Source organism: Chamaea fasciata, unplaced genomic scaffold (assembly GCF_029207755.1).
Source record: "Chamaea fasciata isolate MVZ Bird 193981 ecotype frontalis unplaced genomic scaffold, bChaFas1.0.hap1 SCAF_20, whole genome shotgun sequence".
NCBI lineage: Eukaryota > Metazoa > Chordata > Aves > Passeriformes > Sylviidae > Chamaea > Chamaea fasciata.
Genome location: NW_027094105.1, coordinates 1,699,134 through 1,720,180, shown reverse-complemented (window position 1 = coordinate 1,720,180; position 21,047 = coordinate 1,699,134). Strand labels below are relative to the sequence as shown.

The window sequence follows — 21,047 nt, the reverse complement described above, 5'->3', positions numbered from 1 at the left end:
ACAGCTGGACACCACATCCCAGCCTCACACCTCCCTGCACACAGAGCATCCCCCCAGGGCCGGACAGAGCCTGGGGGTGAGGACACGGGAGCACATGGACACACCACTGGAAGCAGGAACCCTGTGCTGAGCTCCAGGTGGCAGCTCCAGGCTGAGGAATGAAGAATAAATTCCTTCCTGGAGTTTCCTGCACAGAGGCCGAGCCCCTCCACTGGCCCTGGGGGCTTCAGAGGTGGGAGCAGGTGGGATCCCACAGCAGAGTCCTCACACAGGCAGCATGAGCTGGCTGGGTTCCTTTTGCAGTCAGATGTTTTGCTGGAGCTACAAGGATTTTTCTGCTTTTGTTTTTTTAACACAGGTAGGGATTATCTGGGAATTTGTCTTTCCCACCCCAGGCCTGGAGGTCAGCTGCAAAGGGAAGCTGGTGGCTGCAGCATGAGCAGAGGTGCAAAAAGCTTTATCTGTTTCTATCTATTTCTACATCCCATGGGTAACTTGAATTTTCTTCTTCCCTTTCCTTCCCTGCCAAACAAGAGGAGAAGAGAAAAGCCTCTCTGAGAGTGCCACATCCACAGAGCCTATCATCCCCCAGGCCTCTCCAGCTGAGTGAACATTCCTGGCAGGCACCAGAGAACATCCTCGGGGCCACTCCCAGCACATGAGCCAGGCTGAGGAGCAGGGCTGGGACAGCTGAGGCCCTTCCTGCCACCCTCCTCTCCTGGAGATGACACTGCCAGCCCGGGCCATAACGCATTTATCACATTCAACAGGTGTGATAACACATTTACCCAGGCAAGGGCTGGGGGTCACATCCAACACTGCCTCCAGCAAGGGCAGCACAAATCCCCACCTGTGGCTGGCACCCAATTCAGCCATCTGGGTTTAATCTGCTCCTCTTCACGTGAACCGGGTGTCCCCACTCTGCTGCCCCTGCTAAAGGCAGTTCCAGAGCTCAGAGGAGCAGCAGCAGCAGTTCCCTACTGGGACAGGGCCGTGGGGATGGAGCTGCTCCTTGCTCACCCTCACCCAGCCCAGGCACACGGAACTGCCGGCGGCACAGGAGAGAACTGGTTTCAGACACGCCCCGAGAGCAGGGTGGCGAGAGCTGAAGGAACAGGTAGGAGTAGAAAGACACATTGTCCTGTGCGCCCAGCAGCCACAGCTGCCCCGGGCAGGGCACTGCAGGAGCCCCAGAAGCCCAGGGGGCTGCTGCAGGGGCACAGGGAGCTGAGCCCACGAGTGCTGCCCTGGCATTGCCGGGAGATGCTGCAGGAGCACAGGGGCTGAGGAACACACTGGGCCTCGGAGCTGTCCTGGCTGGGACCATGCTGGCCTCATCCTTTACAGGCTGGTCTGACTGAGGAAGTTCCAAGCCCTATTTTTACTTCTCAAGTTTAAATAATTCTAATTTTTATTTGCCTCTGCTGACCCCTTCCTTTCCCAGCAGCCACCTGAAAAACTCCACCAGTGAAAAAGGGGAATAAAAGTGTTTTCCTCTGTTACCAGTGGTTGACGCCAAGGACGCTGCCATATACAGGACATCGAACATCACAACTCAATTCCAGTCACAGCTCTGAGAGAATTTCATCTCTATAGGTAAATGAATGCTACAAAGGAAAAAATATGTTCATGTCATAAACATCACAAGCTATGAGGAATATAGATCTTTGGAGGGAAATGCATTAATCAGTTGTCATATCCCGTAAACTGCACCAGGAGAACAGTCCAGAGTGTCCATTCCAACACAGAAATTACTGTACAATCTACCTTCTACTTTGCACCCCAAGTACTACAAGTGGTTAGTGAGGATATACAATAGCTCTACAGAGAAATCACTCAAGTGGATACATAAATGGGCCCTTTGGGGGTTAAATAAGATTTTCAATAGTTCCACAATGCTACATTCATGCTACCAAGTTCACTGAATTGGGATTTGAAAAACAAGAACAGTTTGCCTGTCTCCAGTTAGGAGGTGAAAGGGTCAGAAAGGGAGAGAGTTTTGTGTCAGCATTTTAATCCTCCCACAACCATTTCCTTCTCCAGAGAATGTGACTTTGTGCTTTCACTGCACCTCTGGCTCCCACCTCTCACCGCAGAGCTGGTGGAAGCTCCAATGTTAAACAGTAATTGGCATCAATTTGGGGTTCTTTTTCTTTTATATCTAGCATTTTCTTCCAAAAGCTACAGACTGGTGCCTGTTCTCCCCTTCACTGTAAGTCTGGCAAACCTGACTGAGTCCAGGGATGAGACGTGGCTACCAAAGCCCCCAACCTGGGGGAGGCAACAGCCCACACCTGTCTGTGTGGCTTTCAGTGACCTTAAACTACATCTCTCCACCTATTCCTCTCCTTACTGTATGTACATTATCCCTTCAAAAGTTTTCCTATAAAACTGCTCTAAATGTAAAGGGTTCAGCAGTTCTAGCCAGGGGCCTGCTCCCCAAAATCACAACCACAGGTATGGCACAGGGGAAGGAGGACTCCACAGATCAGAACACCAAGTTCTCTTTGAAAGTAGTTAAAAGAAGATTTATACATGTACTTCCCTTCACAATCAACAAATTTGAGATACCAGGAAATCAGGAAAGTAAGGTATTCCTTCCCTGTTACTTCCTATGCATGTAAAAGAAATAACTTGTGTCACCTCCCAGAATTGCCAGTGACTTACACAGACTAAGTAGTATTTGTCCTCTGAAAGGACAGAAGAATGTGAAAAAGCCCCACTCCCCAAACCAAAAAAGCACCCCCTTACCTAACCAAACAAAAATAAATAGATTCTAAAAGATACCATCAAATATCAAGCACAGACCTGGGCTCTCAGGCTGCTCTGACAGAGCTCGGGGTTTTCTCTGTCCTACACAGGAAGGGGCAGAGCAGCTCAGACCAAGAAACAGGTCAGGGGAAAAGGGGTGGGTTATGCACAAACAACTGGCAATCAAGTGAACAGAGAAGAGTCAAACTCATGCTCCAAGCCTGTGCTGTGTCCCTTCAGAAGCATTTCTCCCAAATGCCTCAGTGCTCAGCCCCCTCAGAGGGGTCTCCACACAGGAAGAGAGCTCCTCTCTCAACACACAGCAAAACACTGGCATGAACAATTAATTACCATGGCTATTAATTTCTAATTCATTTTTATACCAAAGCGAGCCTGACGGAGGCTTCCCAGCCAGGTCCCGTGCTTCTAACCTAAAGTATTTCAGCAAAACTAAAGTTCCATAGTTTTGCAAGCAGCAAAATAGAAAGTAATGAAGTTGTGGCTAACTGGAGGAGAACTATACATTCGTGACAGCACGTACAGGTAGTGCAGCACAGCTACTCTGAAAGGAACCAAACCAACGCAGCAGACATGCAGGGTCTGCTAACTTATGTTAAAACCATGTTTGCTGGTGATTAAATATGTCTACAGAAGATATATTACCATTCTGAATATATTTTCAAGCAGACCAAAAAATACCTCATCTATTGGTTATGGTGTGTTATTTTTAACTAATTAAATATCAGGAGGGATTGTATGCCCTCCCTTGCTATAAAAATTGCACTTATTTTCTATTAAACAAAACAAACAAAAAAAGAAGATTTCAATTCTATATCCCAGTATATATTCACATGGAAACGGGATCATCTTGCGCTAAGCTTGCAGGAGTAGGTGTAGCAGTCCTCGCTCTCCAGGACTCCCAGCACAGAAAGTCCCACCAGGACAACCCCCTGCTCCCTCTGTGCTCTGGTGACTTCTTCACTGTAGTGCACGGGTTAATTGGGTTTGTGTTTTTTTTGTAAGAAAACCTGAGCTTCAAAAGTCTTTAAAAGGACCTGGAATCAAATCTGGCCCATTCTGACCCAAAACAGCTCAGTTCTGCCAGGAACTCCATCCTGTCCTCGTTTCACACAGCTCCTCCTGAGGCCCCACGGCTCGGACTGAGGCCAGCGAGGTGTCACTGTCACCCCCTTCCCTCCAGTCTCTCTTGGCCCAGGAGACTTCTCCTCCCGACACTTCCGAGGGCTCCTCCTTCCCTCCCTTTAGCACTGCTGCCTCCCGTAGGGCTGTGAAGGGCTCCCTGTGCCAATAAAAAAGTCTCTCTGCAATAAAGCATGACTTCTTGGACACTGGTGATGAGCTTCCTCTTGCAAAGTCTTCTCCAGCTCATAAAATGTCATCGTAATCCAATAGCTTGGAGTGCTGGCGGGTCTTCCAGAGGCGGTAAAGGCGGAAGTCAAAGTAAGTCTCAATCATTTGCTTACCTAGAAGTGAAATGAGGCAGAGGGGTCACACCCTGACAGGAGCACGAGGGAGAGGTGACAGAAGAGAGCAGCACAAACCCCCAGTCCCTGTGGGCAGGGCACAGGGACACATCCATGGCAAACACTGACACTGGGCACGTGGAGGGGCCCGTGAGAACCAGACATCTTTTTAGATCTCCTCAACCATGAACAGCTCCCTGTAATCCCTTGGCAGGGTTTGTCCCTGGGGGCAGGAACTGAGCACAAAGTCTGTCTCCAGACTTTGACCTCTCTGCTCGGAGTGCTGAGGGGAACTGGGGGCTGGAGAGGATCAGCCACAGCCTGCAAGAGGCACAGGGACTTCAGAGTAAACCAAGAGTTAACTCCTTGTAAAGAAACACTAAAAATAATTCACACTGAAAATTCAAATTTAAAAATACCTATTTTTTTAAATGACCAGGCCATCCCTGTCCTGCTCCTGTCTGTGCTCCCAGCAATGAGCTCGCAGCACACACCGATGCCAGCTGTGCCCCCCCAGCCCCTCTGACTAAAGGGAGTCTCACAGGCAGCCAGGAGGTGCATTTGAAAACACAAGGACACACAACCCTGCACTCAGGCAGGGCTCAGGGAGGGGATTTTCACTTGTGAGGCCTGATTAAGATTAGTTTTAGATGACTTTGCAAAGGATTATGAGGGTACACTCTTAGTACGTCCCAGACTGATCAAGGGGATAAATTCAAACGTATTCTTCAGCCCAGCCTCCTGAAAGCTCAGCTGCTTTAATGCCTGCACACAGAACCCACTGCCTGGCCTGCTGAGCTGCCCACAAACCCGGGAATTTCCCTGCAAGCTGCTGCTGGACACATCTGAGTGTGTTTGCTCTGGGACCTGTGCAGGCACCGTGTGCAGCTGAACTGATCATGCACAGAGAACTGAACAGCCTGGCCTAGAGGGAGGTGTCCCTGCCCACAGAGGGGTTGGAACTGGGTGATCCTTAAGGTCCTTTCCAACCCAAACCAGCCTGGGACTCTGTGATTCTATGAACTCTGCACAGCTGAGCACCAACGTGTTCAACTCCTGCACATTCCTGAGGGTGAAGGGAGGTAAGAAAAACCCAGCAGTGCTGAGACCAGAGGTGTGGGCAGCAGAGAAGTGCCTACAGCTGAATCCTGCATGGTTTTATCTGCCAAGAACTACAGCAAAGATAAAAGAAAACTGGCAAATTCAGAATCTGTCGCTTGTGAAACTGCACTGTGAATTACTGACATTGACCAGCGAACAGCAAAAATCCCACAGCTTCTTGAAATATCTTGAGCTACAGGAAAAAAAAAAAAAAGGAAAAGGACCAGCAGACTGAGCAGTAAAATGGCTCTGATGGGCATATCCCATATAATTGTGCTTATGGACACAATTCACTTGGTGCCAGTGGTTTGAGCTCTGGAGAAGAGACCCCAGCACACCTGGCTACAGAAGTGGTTCTGCTCCATGTGCATTTCCCCCCCAGACTCCTCAAGCCCTAATAATGATGGATTCTCCTACACTCAGCCTGGAAAGCTGTCTCCTGGGTGAGGCCTCTGCAGCCTCAGGCACAACAAGGAGGGCATGTGAAATGTGAACATACGCAGGAACTGCAAGGGGAAAGCCAGGGGCAGCAGCTGAATCACACAAGGTGGTTACGAGCAAAACAAAGGCCATGGCAAGCCTTAAGGGAGTCAGAACTGCTTTTTCACAAAGATGCCCCCCGAAGGAGGCAGACTGGTTAGCAAGGGGTGTGTGTGTGTCTTTGTACAGGAAATAAATTACCTTGAGCTGATAGTTCAAGTGGAGACTCAAAGGCAACCCTATAAGGATTCATTAAGTTTTTCAGATTCTGAAATAGCTGAAAGGAAAACATATCAGAGTTAACAGCTGAAAACAGTGATGACTCCTGAGCACCCAGAATTGCCCACCTTTGTTCTGGAAAACCTTCCACCCATGTCCTTTAAAACATCTATCTCACCAGTAAATAAATAAACCAAGTGCTTTGAACAACTCCTCTCCTCAAAGGTTTCAGTTATTTTTCCTGCACATCACTAATCCTTCCTCCCCTGCCCCACAATCCAGAGGATGGTTCTCCCACGGGACAGGAGAGCAGCACATTCCCACCCAGCAGAAGAGGCATGTTTAGAGTTCCCAGTGTGACTCTGGCCTCCCTGGGCCCAGCAGACACTCCAGGGGTGACCCACAAGCTCCTACCTTCTCCCCATTGGGGTTTCCAAGAACATAGCAGCCCATGATGTGGATGATATTTGGTTCAGGATTGACTTTACTCATCAGCCGGCTCAACCTCTTCCAGAAGCTGGAAAAAGCAGAACACATCATTTAAAAAAAAAAAAAATCTCCTCATAGGCACAATTAATGCCAAGGATGTGTGCACACAGCACTCAGACAGGGCCTAAGGTTCGTAGCCTGGGTAGGAAACAGCTCAGGAAGAGCCATTGGATCTCAGACAAGGAAGAACAGCGGCAGAGTCAGGGCTCAGGAGCAGGTTCAAGTCATATGGCAGAGAAGGAGGAGCACCCCATCGAGCCAAGGGAGCTCCAAGGTGAGGAGAAGGGAGCAAAGTCCCCCAGGAGGGCTTCTGGAGTGACAGTTTTCCCACATATTCCCTCCAGCTTCCTCTCTTCCATTTCTATCAACAACTGCCCATTCTGAACACAAGGGTTATCAGTGCACTGGTTCATTTCCAGGGCATGAAATCAGCAGGGAACAGCTGGAGAGATTGTTCTGAGACAACACAGCCCAGGCAGCTCCATGTCAGCCCGTGCTTGGTGCTGCTCACAGTCACCCCCCTTGATGTGCAGTGACTGTGACCAGGCACTCGGTGCCTGAGGGATGTGAAACACGACCCCCTCCCCTGGGCAGAGGGTTGGAGCAGACTTTTTGGGGGCTCTAAAGCCCAGAAGTTCTTCCATGGGTGTTCCAACCGGCCTGCAGCCTCAGCTTTCCTTAGCACTGCCTCCCAGGAACACACAAGCTGGATGGAGATGCTCATTTCCAAGCTCCCAAACTTTCAGCTGTGTGTTGGCAGCTTTCTGCAGATCCCTGATTTATCAGCTTGGGAGCAGCTATGCCTGGGATGTGCACAGAATCATGGATGCGCACATGTGCTGGAGAATTCCACAGCCACTGTTTGTGCCAGGGCATGAGATTGCTGAGCAGATGTTGATTTTAATACTCAGTTCTCATGCCAACAAAAAGTTGTGTAGGAACAGGTTGGTGTACATCCTCTCCTCCACAGCCAGGCACTGTTAGCCAAGCAAGTTTGAGCCAGCACAAGCGAGTAGGCAGCAAAACAGGCAAAGCTTTACTCTCTGCAAGGAGCAGCAAAATTGCTCAGCACTCCCAGCTGAAGGCTGGCATGTTAGTGAAAAGCCTCCTCAGTAACAGGCTGGACTTTGAGCAGGCTTTGCAGAGACAAATTCCACTTCCTCCTGGCCAGAGTCAGCTGTGGGGGAACACTCTGGATTTCTGCCATAGTCACCAGCTTAGCAATGGTATCACAGCACCAGAGGCTCAAGGTGTATATTCTCATTTCTGGTCAGCAAAGCTGTTTTTAGTAGAAGAAATACCTTTTTTTTTTCCTCCTCTTTTGACAGTCTCTATCCACAGAGACACTAAACAGACCGAAATATAAATCTCCTGGTGGCAGGGCTGCAGCACTCCAGGGATGAGCTCAGCTCTGCCACCTTCGCTGTCACCCCTGGATGAGCTGTGAGCTATTCAGTGCCTCCTCATCCCCTGACTACGCCCCCCCAGCTCCCTCCACTTCTGCACCACCATGTGCTGCAAATGTTGGGAAAACCCAGCAGAAAAAGGCCATGCAAGCCCAGAACACGACACAGCCACTCACAGGATCAGATCTTCCTCCTTCTCCACTTTGGCGAAAGTGGCGACTTTGTTCTTTAACAAGTATAAGTGCCCGGGGCCTCCCTGCAAGAGACAGACAGACAGACAGATGGAAACCTCTTTGTTTGTTTGAGGAAACAAACCCTGGATGTGTTTCCATCCATTTCCAAACCCCAGCCATTCCCAAAAGTGCCACAAGGGAGCAGGGCAGCCCTGCACTGCAGGCGTGCTCAGGGAACATCCACACACAGGCTGTGTGCTGGGGGGTGGATTCTCTGGTTTTTGCTGCTCTGTGCCCACATCACTCCAGAAAGGCACAATAATAGATTAAAACCGCCACTGTGGGTGTCTGGAGAATAACAGGGAAGACAAGAAAGTCCCTGTCAGTTGGGGATGCTGGGGATGGGCAGAGGAGAAGCTGAGCACAGCAGGGACAGCAGGCAAGGGCTGGCACTGGAGAGGAAATGGGCAGGAAGCATGAACAGATTGACACAACACCAAGAACATTAAAAGTCACAATCTCCAGGTCACTGTGCAGCAAAACTGCTCCTCTGCAGCACTGGGCACATGGAGGGTGTTAAGTCAGGTCACCTCTTTCACTTCTCAAGGCACAGCTGCCACAGAAGTCCACAGCTGACCACCAGGAGGAACAGCAAACTTGGCAAGCAAATCCCCAGCAACCCCCAAATCCAGCAGGCCCTGCACTATCCCAGCCACAGCTCCAGCCTGACCCTTCTCCTGTGTCCTCTGGCTTCCAGCTCCCAGCTGAGCTATGTGCCAGTCTGGCCCACAACACACACCACTGTCACTGTCACACTGAAGCTGGATGGAAACTACAGTTAAGACACTGCAAGTGCTTGTTCCTGTCCCTGGAATCCTTTCTGGGCCAGTGCTGACGCTGGTTTGTCTGGGGCTCCTTGAGAGAATCAGCCCAGCTCTTGACTTGGCCTCACTAAATCAGATTTGATTTCCTGCTGTCACAGCAACTTGAGACTGCTCCACGTCTGGGAAACGGGAAGTGAAAGCTGTGCCTTGGCAGTGACTTTAATGGATGCTGACTTTGGAATATTGGTTCCTCTATGTCACTTTCCCCATAGAAAAAGACAAATTTGTAGCAAATCACCCCAGTGTTAAAACAACTTTCATGTACCTGGCAAAATATCAGCATCTTCCAGATCTTGCAGCCTTTCCGATAAATGTTAAGTTTCTTCTCTATTTCCTCTGCAAAAACAAAACAAAACAAAATATGCTGGAAAAGATGAACCACAGACAAAGCTCAAAATCAATTTTATTTCTTTGCACTTAGTCCTGAGGGCAGGAAGCTGAGCTGGCAGGAGTGCTCAGTACATACCAAGGATGCTCCTGTGGGGAGCAGGAAATGTCAGCAAGGTGACAGGGCAGAGAGGGGATGGAACAGCACCAGACACTGCTCTGCAGTGACCACAGCTCTGGAGCAGCCCCAGCCCTCCTGGTCCTCTGTCACTGCTCCCACTCCCCACCACAGGTACAGTGAACCTGCTGCCCTCTGTGCCTCAGTTTCCCTGCCACAAACCATGAGTTTAGCACAGAAAACAGGCCACAGAATTGAATGTTTATTGCAGCAGCACATCCAAGAGCAGCTGACTGACTGTCAGGGGTCACTGGGCTGACAAAAACACCTCTGTGAGTGGCAGCTGAAGCACAGGGCAGCTGAGTGACTTAAATATTGATGGCTACATTTGCAATGGGCAGGAGGTAAGAAAAGGAGGTAACACTCACGTACCCAGGATGTCATCAAAGGTGGCGTGTTCATGGTCCTGGAAACCAAGACAGAAGACATATAAAGGTTCACTGGCACTCCACCAGCTCCCTAATAATCACACAATCCCATTCCAAGGATGCTTTAAGAGCACAAGTGCACCAACTGATGGCTGCTGGTCACAGCAGCAGTAACCCTCACCCCAAATCACATTTCAGCACAGAAGCTGAAGACTGAACAGTCCATGAAGATCAAATCCACCTGAAGGCTTGAAGCTGAAGCCTGCAGACATGTTCAAAGTACAGACTGTCCCTCAGATGCAGTTAACATCAGCAATACCTATTTGGCCCGTGTTTTGCAGTCACTCTCTGGCTTTACTCCTGCCCAAGCTGGCTGACAAACAGCTGCCCTCCCAACACAGCTGCCTCTGGCACAGCAGGGACATCAGGACAACTGAACAACCCTCCAAAGAAGAGAGACCAGGGCAGCAAGGCTAAACCCCAGCAGCACTGCCTGCTGCACACTGACACTGGCCTTGCTGGGTCCTCAGCCTCACCTTCCCTTGAAAATTTAGTGATTAGGAAAAAGAAACCCATGACTCTTCACTGCTCTTTCAGACACCTGCCCAGGCCACACTCCCAGCGAAAAGTCAGAGTTAAATTAATGACTGACAGGGATGCCCCACTGCTTGTGGGGTGATGGGGTTGGTTGCTCACTGCGGAGCTCCAAGGGGCTGCTTATGCCAAGGACGAGCATAAGGAGGAGCCCTAAGCCTGGCCATGCCTGCCCTGCCTTCCCTTGATAATCCCCCCAGGCAGCTTGGCTGGGTCTGCAGAGCCCACATGTGCCATTTCCACCCCACCTGACTGTTCCACCTAGACCTGAGCCCCCACAAAGCTACCCCACACCTCAAAGCTGGGTTCAAGACACCCCCAGCCCCTTCCTGACAGCTTTGCCAAATCACATCAGCATTTTGTCACCTTAACAGGAACTAGGGAAATAAAAGTGTCTCTGTATGACTCCTGTTCTCATCCAGAGCAGATTACTTACTGATTACTGATTTACTTACATAGAGGATGGGGATGATGGAGGGGTCGTCCCTGCGGATAATTGTTGGGACATACTCTGCTTTGGGCACCTTGGAAGAAATGAGCTGCAAACAGGAAAAAAAGGTGCAACAGCATGAGGAGAAGGCAATGGAGTGTGGACAGAAGCACAAAGGCTGCAAAACAGTGCCCTGTTCAGCTGTTCTCAGGTGTTGCTCGAGGCAGCAGCTAAACCAGTCTATCCACACCCCAGTGGAAGGTTTCCAGCACAGAGCACCCCCAGGCCTGCCAAGTTCCCCTGAGTGTCACCATCTTCTTGACCCCCAACACATGAGCACACAGCTCTGCCCTCAGGCTGCACCGGGCCCAGAAGAGTCTGGAAAGGGGAGACTGGGGTGCACAGAGGACGGAGCAACTCATGCACCAACATGGATGGTTGTCTCCCAGAGAAGATCACTTCTGCAAAATTTCCTTTCAGCTGTAGGGAGTGTTCAGTGTCTAGAGGACCTGCACAGGGTTCAGCCAAGGGCTGGCACTGCACCAGGCACAGCAGGCACAGGGCTGCAGGTGTCACACAGTGCCTGACAACTCTGGCTGAAGCCACAGCTGGCTCCAGCAGCACCAGAGCCTGAACTCTGTTGTGATTCCAGGCCCCCCAGTTTCTCGCTGTGGGAACAGAGCTGGCAGTGGTGCTCAGGTCTCTATTTTCAGGGTTAACAAGCCTCAGGCTGACTTGGTTCTGTGTTGGTGTCAGTCCTGCTCTGATTTGAACTGCAGGTCCCTCCTTCTAGCTCTCTTCCAATGCCTAACCCCCAGCAATAACAGATCTGAACCCATGTCATGTCTTGGTTCATCCATGAGTGACCCTCACAGACACCTGAGGCAGTGCCCATACAACAGACTTCCCACGAAGATCCTGAACTTAGCAACACTGAGAGGACAGGCAGAGCATGAGCTGGAAACTCTCACCATTATTTTTGGTGGAATAAAGTCTTCTCCGTCACATGCCATGGCTTCAAGTTCCTTTTCTGCTTCCCAGTTCAAGTCAAAGTCACCATCCAGAGTCCCGCAGGAATCCTGAAGGTCATGGCCTGCCAGAACACAGGGAGCATTACAAGGGCAGAACAGCCTTCCCCACTCCATCCTGCCTTGGCAGCTTCCTCGCAAGAGGTGCCACGACACTCGTGCCGTTTTGTCACCCACAGAGTGACTGACACCACTCTGGGGCTGGTGTCGTAGACAAACATGTAACAAATGAAGAGTGCACAGAGAGCTCACACCACGTGTCACAGAACTTCATCACTCTTGCAGTCACCAAGCTTGGTTTCCAAATGCTGAGTCACAACAGTCACCCCGTCACTCCAGAAATGGTGAAGGAGACAGAACACAGACAGACTCTCTACACTTCAGCACTGCCAGGCTGATAAGCAAAAGTCCAAAGACTTCAAAGCTTGTCTCCTTGTAGTAATTACTGCTCTGACTACATCTTTTAAGGAATTATAAAGAAAATCTGCCTTGTTGGTCAGACTGATCCTGGCAGAGAAGTCTTAGAGCGTGCGTGAGGACAGCTGCAACAAACACAGTCATATTGCAACAGTAGACTTGAACTTGTTCTCCAAATCGACCTTACCTGTTGGCCTTCAATGCCTCCTGGGGAAAAAAACATCTGGAAGGAATATAATTGACCATTAAAGGTTAAAAACAGAGATGGTTGCTGGACTGAGGAAAGAGAACCGAGGTGCCACTGTTTGTGCCTTGGGGATGTCCAAGTGTCGCTGGGCAGTGCCTGGAGCCTGTGTGAACCACGGCTTTTCCATGGCTTTTCCATTCGCCTCCGGGCAGCTGAGGGAGCAGGGAGGAATCAGACTGCCAAACAACAGGGTCATGTTTTGAACCTGGCCTTTCATACACCTCCCCCTGCAACCTGGGTCTTCTACACCTAACAGGGCCAGATCTCGCGCTTACCTGGAAGATCAGGGCATTTCATTAGTGAAATTCCCTTCAACATGGGCCAACTCACATCCACCAAGCTCCTGCCTACAGGCTTGCAATAATATCTGTGTAAAACAGCCATTCCCTTTTTAAGAGTACAGTGGGAAGATGCTGGCATTCCTTCCTGTAAACGAACGCAACAGCATCTCAGTCCCCTCAAGCAGAACACGGCAGCGCTACTGGGGATTCCCAGAGGGATTCCTGGCAGCCCAAATGAAGATCAGATTGCCCCAAGCTATCACCTGTGCAGGAAATCAAAGCTCCATCTCATCAGCTGTGTTCTTGAGCTATTCCACACTAGGAAAGAGCTCAGAAGGGGCTCCTGCATGGGAAGCCATGTTAGCCCCACTATGGTGAAGGCAGCCTTGGACTGGTGAGCTTCCAGAGAGGTTGTTTTGGTGCCAAGAGGATAAGGGATGATGGGGACAGAGGGCTGTAAGAGAGCTGTACCACTGGGTACCCTTTGGCAACTGCTCAATAACCTGAGGTTGGATGAGTGGTGCTCTACAAATAAATACAGGTACACACAGATGAACAGGTACATACACCTGGAGCGTTACCTGCTCCGATCTCAGGAAACTAAAAAAGGATCACAGACAGGACAGAAGGGCACAGAGGAGTTACTCCAGTGGGACTCCAGTCAACAACTGCTGGAGGTTTTGCCCACAGGAGGAAGCTCAAAGGACTCAGAACTCACTTTCTCGAGAGTCATGGAAGGAATCAGCTTTGATGGGAGTCGGGTCACTCCAGGACCTGCTGAAGCTCCTCTCACGCCGTTCGGCAAATGCTAAAGGATAAAACCAGAGCACGACATTAACAGATCCCAAAGCACCTCTGCTGCTGCCAGCAAACAAATCATCCAGCAGATTGCCACCAAAGCCACACATCACAGACTCCCCTGGGCTGGTCCTTCCTCTTGCCAAACGTGAGTTCTTTCCACACAGCAGAGACAAAGGGCCCACTTGTGCACAGGATGGAACGTGGAACACAGAAAAAAGACAACACTTGATGGTCTCTCCTTAAAAGCACACAGCTCAAACCTCAGTTTAACCAAGGCCAGTCCAGTGTCCCAGTGTAAGTGCTCGGACTCCAAGGCCTCACAGAAACATGCACAGCACAGCTAACGACACCTGCATGGCCAGAAGAAGGCTGTAGCTCCCCAGTCAGTTCTCCCTTCATGTTCTATTGGCATCCCAGTCAGAGTTGGACCAAACAGCAGGGAGGGGATGTCTCTGGAAAGCTCATGGTTTCTACGTTTTGTTGCAAAAGAGGAAATCCTTCAGCCTTTGCTTGCCTGCACTCTTGTGAGCACTACTCATGGCTTTTTTTTCCTCCCAAGGAGTGCTGTATTGTTTGCACCAGCATTTCCCAAGCGCAATCCAGGGAGCTTGGCTCAGACGGCTGAACCGCAGGCAAATTCCTGGGAACTGGCAACCACCACGTCTGACTTGGCAAGCCCATGTGAGAGCCATTATGCTGGGATTAACAGCCACTTATGGGCACTAATACCTATTTCTGGTGGCAGACAGAGTGTGCAGCAGGGAATTGAGAAACAGCAGCACAGGAATTCACTGTGGATCAGCATCACAAGAGCAGCCTGTGCTGAAGTGTGGCCAGGGTGGGTGTCTGGGGAAACAAACCACATCTTCAGTTCTTCAGATGCTCTCCATCCTCAGGTCTGAGTTAAACTCAGGCATTTATCTACTGTGCACAGAAAGAAAGCTTTGAAAACATGACCCAAGAGTTCCTGAGGCAGAGGCACGCCTGAGTTTCCCGGAGGTGAGCCCTGTCCACGTCAGGCAGTGCTAACTCAGATGCCGATGAAGACTCTGGAAAGGGCAAAGCTCTTTGCTGATCACTTCCCATTGCATATGAGAAAGGAAAGAATGCAAACTGAACTCAGCAGTGCTTTGCTGTGGGAACTCTGTACATGATGCCTGGCATGGGGCTGGGAAGAACAGAATGCTTTCTCTTCTGGAGCAATCCTCAGCTCCCAGGAGCAGGTTACACCACTTTCACAGCACTAAGGGAGTTGCCCAACCAAGTTTTGGATGATTATTGCCTTCTCCAGGGAAAGGAAACTGCCATTTTGCAGGCTTAAGAGGTGATTTCTTCCCCAGTGAGGCATAACACTCCCTGATTTGCCCTTTGCTCCAATCTCTTCTCTGATCCTCTTCTTTTGTCCTTCCACCATGACCTCAGTTCCCACCAGGCAACTCTCCCCCAGGTCCTGCTGTGGAGATGGCAGTGGGACAGGGGAAGAGGGGACAGCCAGCAGTCTGTGTGGCACATGGAGCCACAGCTGGTCACAGCTGCAGAGAGAGGCCAGGCAGCTCTGCTGGACTCCCAGCTCGGGTTCTGCTCACTGGCCTCCATACCAGTGAGCACCAAAATCCACACAGGGGACAAGGATGCTGCGGCTTTCCTTCCACACCTTGCACCAGAGATGTCCCACAGCCACAGCAGAGGGTCCTTGGGAACAGCCTCCAGGCTGCTGCAGGCATCCACATGTCCTGGACACTTGCAACCACCTGACTTTCTTGTTTGTAGGATAAAATGGCACCAACAGGTCAAATCCTCTCTCCAGCCCAAAGCCAGGTCCTTTCAACCCACATTTGCATGGGACATTCAAGGAATTGAATTCCCACAAACCCCACAAAGCCCAGCTCCTCACAGCCACACTTCCAGGTGCTCACTTACTTTGTGCTTTAACCCTTCGGCTCCCCACCATGCGGAGGTGCTTCCGAAAATTCCTGCAAGAAAGGCCAAACACAACCTTTGAGAAGGGTGACACAAAGCAACACCTGGGCCCAGCAGGACTGTGAAAACAGGGAGGAAGAAAATAAAATGGGGATGATGGCATGTTTCCTTCTGGGCATTCCAAAGCTGGAGAGGAGGTCCCCAGCTAGCAGTAATTTAGTGCCGGGGATGGTGATGTTTGTTGAGTGGGGCTGCTCTGAGCTCTCTGGACTGGTGCTACAGGGCAAGTGGGGTCCCACAGGGCAGCCCCCTGCTCATGGCTGCTTTCCCTTTTCTCTGGTTAAGCTTTACCTGTGCTGCATTTGCTAAGGACACCCACTGCCCGTGCTGGCAGTGTTCCCTCTTTTCCTGGTAAAGAGCAGTAACTGCTTCCCTCTCTCCAGCAGGAACGTGGGGTGCCCAGGCTGTGCACACACCACGCTCGTGGCTGTGCTCATTCCCAAACACAGCAACTCCTAAAACCCCTCCCATGCTGTTGGTAACCACGCAGCCTGTGCTGCTCTCCAGGCAGAGCTGGGGAGGACCAAAGCTGGTTCTCCCTCCTTGCACAGTAGAGTTCAGTGATGCTGCCTGTCCCCATGGGCCTGCTCTCCCCATGTACTGCCCTGCCCTGGCCTCACAGGCAGGTCCAGAGGGGCTGCAGAGCATACGGCTCCAGGGCAAAGCCCTGGGGAGCAGCTACACCCCAGAGTGAGGTCTGTGTGAAACAATGTCCTGGGCACTCCTGAGAGGCCATGGCAACAGGACTCTGTCCAGCCCCTCTGAGTGCAAGGGACCAGTTTCTCTCAGTTTCTTATCATTCATGAGGCAAAAACAGGACAGGAACAAAGAGGACACCAGAGGAGACAGGGAGAAGCAGCATCAAGAGCAGTGTCACCTCTCCATGAATCCTATTTAGTGACTGCGGCTTCACCCCACAGTGCAGCCCCAGGATGACAGAGAGCCCATACACTGGGCACCCTGTAGTGGGGGAGCCTTCCTGGACTCCTTGTACCCCCAATGCACAGGGCAAATACAAGGCAACAGACACCACAGTTGGTGAAAGGGGTAAGTCACAAGTTGTCTGGCTCACACACAGGTTAGTGGGATGAGTAAGGACATGGTACAACCATGCAGATGTTTTAGCAAACTGATTGGACCAAAAGACACTTTCAGCACTGACAAGAAGTTGCTCAGAGAAACTCGGATCCATCTGCTCCTGTCCAGGAGATCCACACAAACACAGTCCTCATGGGAGAGCACTTCACCCACGTCACCTCCTGCACTTCCCCTCTTTGGCCTGGGATCCCTTGCTGTCACCAGGCTCCAAATTCAGCAAGAAGCAAAACCAGCAGCTGGGAGCAGCACTGTTCCATGCCAAACTTCTGTCTACACTTGGGCTATTAAAGTTTCCCAAAGATTTATTGTGTCTCTACTTGGGTACATGAAGATTGACTGCTGTGGATCAGACAGGTGCCTCTTTAGACATATTCCTGGCCTGGCTCTTTGCACAAAGACTTCTGGGGTGCACCATCACTGACAACTGGGTCTGTCTTACAGTGCCTTAGATTAAAATCCAAACAAATACAACATTTTAATGGAACCAGGGCTGCTCTTTTCACAAAAAAAGATCTTAGACATATGTCATATGGAAATTTTTATGGTCTGTTGTGAGCCTGAGACCATGCCAGACACTGAGCACCAATGTTAAGTGCCCAAGGCCACTGTCACAACCTTTACGCTTTTGGCATTTTGGAGTAAAACCCACTTTTCTGTTAAATGCTCAGCTGTCTTCTCCACAGAGGAGTTTCTTCAGACCCGGGGGAAGAGGGGTAAAGCATCCTTTGCCATGGAGGAAGGTTGCTCCCAGCTGCCTGGACAGCTTGGGCTCTCCCATGAGAGACCTAAACACCATCTCCTAAATATTGCTGAGAGCAGCTCCAAGGAGAATCCACCTGTTCAAGGTTAACCACTGCACTAAATACTCACAGAATGGGACAAAGGCCTTTTGCTCCACCAATTTTCTTCTAGAATAAACAGCACTTTGGAAAAGAAGTGCAAGTCTGGGACTGCCTCCTAACATGGCCATGCTGTGAACATCTAGATCCTTCTGAGGGCTCCCTGCAGCTGCCTGGCTCCTCAGGCTGCTCTGTGCCTGCATGTCAGCACGACAGGACTGGCCCTGGGAAAGCTGCAACCAGCTCTATGAGCAGTGGGGCTCTCCAAACCTGCCCAGCCTTCCTGCCTGGCTCCTGCAACTGCACCCAGGAACCCTGTGGCATTTGACCCCTTGCAAGATCCCTTCACCCATCATGACACAACCAGAACCCCTCAATTTTCAGCAATGAAATGTCCTCATCACACTCTTTTCTGAACAGCTCTCCTCCAGTGTGCCTCATGGTTTGCACGACCCCATGGCACCTCCAGGGTATCCATTCCAGCCAGAGGGGCTCCAGGACACTGCAGTCCCACTCCACAGCCTGCAGCTCTGCCTGCAGTGGGTCAGAAGTCTTTTCACTATCCAAACTCCTGGCAGCACCTCCCACATTCCTCTCTCTGGCTGCTCCTGCAGTGGGCAAAGCTCTGGGCATCCCTGACTCCACAGGTAGCATTCCTGTGGCCACACCACACAATCCAGCCTCCCTGGACACCAGGACTCAGCACTGAAGGGCTGTGTGAGAACAGCTGAGACACCCACAAAGAGCTGCACAACAAACAGCCAAACCCACAGCGGGGTTCTCCTCGCTCCCTGCAGGAGAGAGCTGAGCTCTGCCAGCAATCCCTGCAGCCAGAGCCCCCCACTGCTGTCCCACCTCCTCCCTGGGACTCACAGACACAGCCAGGCTCCCTGCCCTGCCCTGCCCTGCCCTGCAGTGTGCACAGCAGGAGAAGGGACATGCTGGACGTGGCTCAGGTGACTCTGTCCTCTCTCCTGCCTATGCAGCCCCACCGAGGTACACACACTGCTCCTGTACTCACAAGCCATTTTCTAACCAAGACTTGCCTCTGCCTAACAAATTCTGACAAAATCTCTCTTTTTAAAGATACACTGTCTATTTGCTTAGAGTGTCTTTGGTTTGGATTTCTATTTCTCTTTGTTATTGATGGAAAAAAACCTCATCACTCTGAAGTGCTAAAAAAAATACTGCCTGGCAATTTCTCAGTTAAGCAAACCTGATGTTTCTCCCACTTGGTTTTGAGCAGTGCTGAAGTGATCATTGCAGTTTTAAACCAGTGACACAGATGCTGCGTTATCCTTTTTAGTAGGCTGCCACAAGTCTTGGCACATTTAAAAAAACCAAACCAGCTCTGATTCCTACTGCGAGTAAGTGATGTGCCATAGGAAGCCTGCAAAAGGAAACCAGGCCCTTCTGCAATACCTGGACAAGGAATCAGACCCCATCCACTTTTACTTCCCCTCTATTATTGAAAAGAAAGACTTAAAAATAGACTTCTGGTCACTAGAGACATCAATTTTGCCTAGGTCTTAGATTTTTGAGGTGCATTTGTATATGCAGCAATGGCACATGCAGTATTTATCTAACCTCAAACAAATTCCTCCCTGTGGCAGGAGAGTTGGAGTTAGATCATATTTTAGGTTTCTTCCAACCCAAGCCATTTTGTGATGATATGAAATTCCAAGTCGGAATGGGGAAATTGTATCTTTAATTTTTAAAGTATGCATTTTTCTGCTTGAGGCACAGAACATGTGGAATGCTAAAAGCAACTTGACAGTGTTCTTTAAGAAGATGGAGATCAGCTATCCTGAGCATCGTTCACCTCCACAGCTCCAGCAGAGCCACTGCCAGCGTCCCCAGGACAGCACAGAGACAGGGACAGCCACGGTCAACGCCACCAGGGTTCAGTAGTGACCCCAAGGGCCCATGCAACACCAGGTCACAGCTAGGGGGAAGGGGCCCTACCTCTGGATAAGAGCTGCAGAATCATTCTCTCGTTTCCGTCTCTTCCTCTCTGCGTAGCCCCTGAACGCCCTGGGAAACCATTTCAAGCCATTAACCAAGTCCACAGCTTGGAAGTGGAGAGGACACGGGACACACAGAGGGGAGCTCTCAGCAGACAACAGAGGTGGAGCTGCCCAGGGGGCCAGGCAGCACGGGGGTCAGGGCTGGGCAGGGCACTCAAACCACAGCTCCTCACTCCCTAGGGCTGCTCCTCAACCGTCAGAACGTGGCCCAAAGGAGCAACCACCATCCCTGCTCTGCAGAATGGACCTGGGAGATGCAGCCACACCCTCTCTGCACACCAGCATCGAGAGGGACAAAGAGTGCCAGCAACTGAGGGCTGCACTCTGAGGATGAGGATGGTTCGGTGGGATCCACGTAGGCCTAGCAGGTGTAGCCACCTAACCTCCTGCCAGCTGACAGACAGCCCCTAGCACAGAGACAACATGAGTGAATATGAAGGACAGGAGAGGAGAGTTTATCCAGGACACCAACAGACAAGGAGATAAAAAAATTAAGATTATACTTACGAGATGCTAGAGATTCCAGGAGATGCAAAGAAAAAGAGAGAGAAGAGGAATTCATTAGTGCTCAGCCCCAGCCAGCATTCTGAGGGAATTCTCACTCCAGAAGGAATATTTCTCTTTAGGCGGAAGGAAATTGCTTTTTAAATTAAACATTTCTCAGTGGTGAGACTCCTCCTTGACTGAGCTCAATCCTCCCTGGGGCAGGGCTGACATGTGGCTTGGATGCAAACTGAGCTCCACGTAGACCCCAAAGGATGTGCAGATGTACAAGAGCCGAGTGCAGCCTGCCAGGCTGCAGCACCACTAGCTCCTGGAGCAGGGAGAGCTGCTCCCACCATGACAAACACTGCTGAAGCTGGTTCATGCTGACTGCTCCATGAAGGGAGCGGGCACAGCAGGATGAAAACACTTGAGCAGAGGCCAAGGCACCTTGGGGAGGTGCCCTGAACTTTCAGAGGTGTTTCTGTGTCACTTCTAGAGGCAGCACAGAAGCTCCAGAAATGTTAACCAAGGAGCCACAACAATCAAGGGAGCTGCTCCTCAAGGGTTCTCTCAGAGCAACATTCCCTAAATCAACCTCATGTTGGCCTTCCAGCCCTGTAAGCTCTGCCATAGGTCATCATCCTGCAACAAATCTGCCCCGAAAATATGAATTCAGACAGCAAAGGCTGTGTCCAAATGTGCTGATTTTGCACGTGGTTTGTGGGTCAGATCAGAACTGTGAAGTACCACTGACTGTTATCAGCCAGTAGTTTTTAAAATTTTTTTTCTGGGGATGTAGGTATCCCACTCAACTCCAGATCCAGCCCTCCCTGAAACAATCCTTCCAGGTATGATCCAGTGTGGGTTATCCCAAGTGAAATAATCAGCCTTTTTTCAGGATTTGAGAAGGGAAAAGCATTAGAGAAAGAAGAAATGTCAGAGAAACAAGAGTACAAAAA

At 50.6% G+C, this 21,047-nt stretch overlaps 1 protein-coding gene across 4 annotated transcripts in view; it reads right to left on the bottom strand.

Annotated features, from left to right (window-relative positions):
- Nucleotides 1–1,559: 1,559 nt before the first annotated feature.
- NSMF (NMDA receptor synaptonuclear signaling and neuronal migration factor) overlaps nucleotides 1,560–21,047 on the bottom strand; it is a 44,776-nt gene continuing 25,288 nt past the window's right edge. Inside the window, exons 5-15 of one of the 4 annotated variants that reach the window (XM_066201191.1) lie at nucleotides 19,541–19,609; nucleotides 15,579–15,631; nucleotides 13,576–13,665; nucleotides 11,856–11,977; nucleotides 10,910–10,993; nucleotides 9,865–9,898; nucleotides 9,253–9,323; nucleotides 8,107–8,186; nucleotides 6,450–6,552; nucleotides 6,018–6,093; nucleotides 1,560–4,235 (exon numbers count right to left, since the gene is read on the bottom strand). In XM_066201191.1, the coding sequence (XP_066057288.1) occupies nucleotides 4,138–4,235; nucleotides 6,018–6,093; nucleotides 6,450–6,552; nucleotides 8,107–8,186; nucleotides 9,253–9,323; nucleotides 9,865–9,898; nucleotides 10,910–10,993; nucleotides 11,856–11,977; nucleotides 13,576–13,665; nucleotides 15,579–15,631; nucleotides 19,541–19,609 (880 nt within the window). In that variant the 3' untranslated portion in view covers nucleotides 1,560–4,137. The remainder of the gene's footprint in view (nucleotides 4,236–6,017; nucleotides 6,094–6,449; nucleotides 6,553–8,106; nucleotides 8,187–9,252; nucleotides 9,324–9,864; nucleotides 9,899–10,909; nucleotides 10,994–11,855; nucleotides 11,978–13,575; nucleotides 13,666–15,578; nucleotides 15,632–19,540; nucleotides 19,610–21,047) is intronic. The other 3 variants (XM_066201193.1, XM_066201192.1, XM_066201195.1) reach the window with 3 other exon arrangements.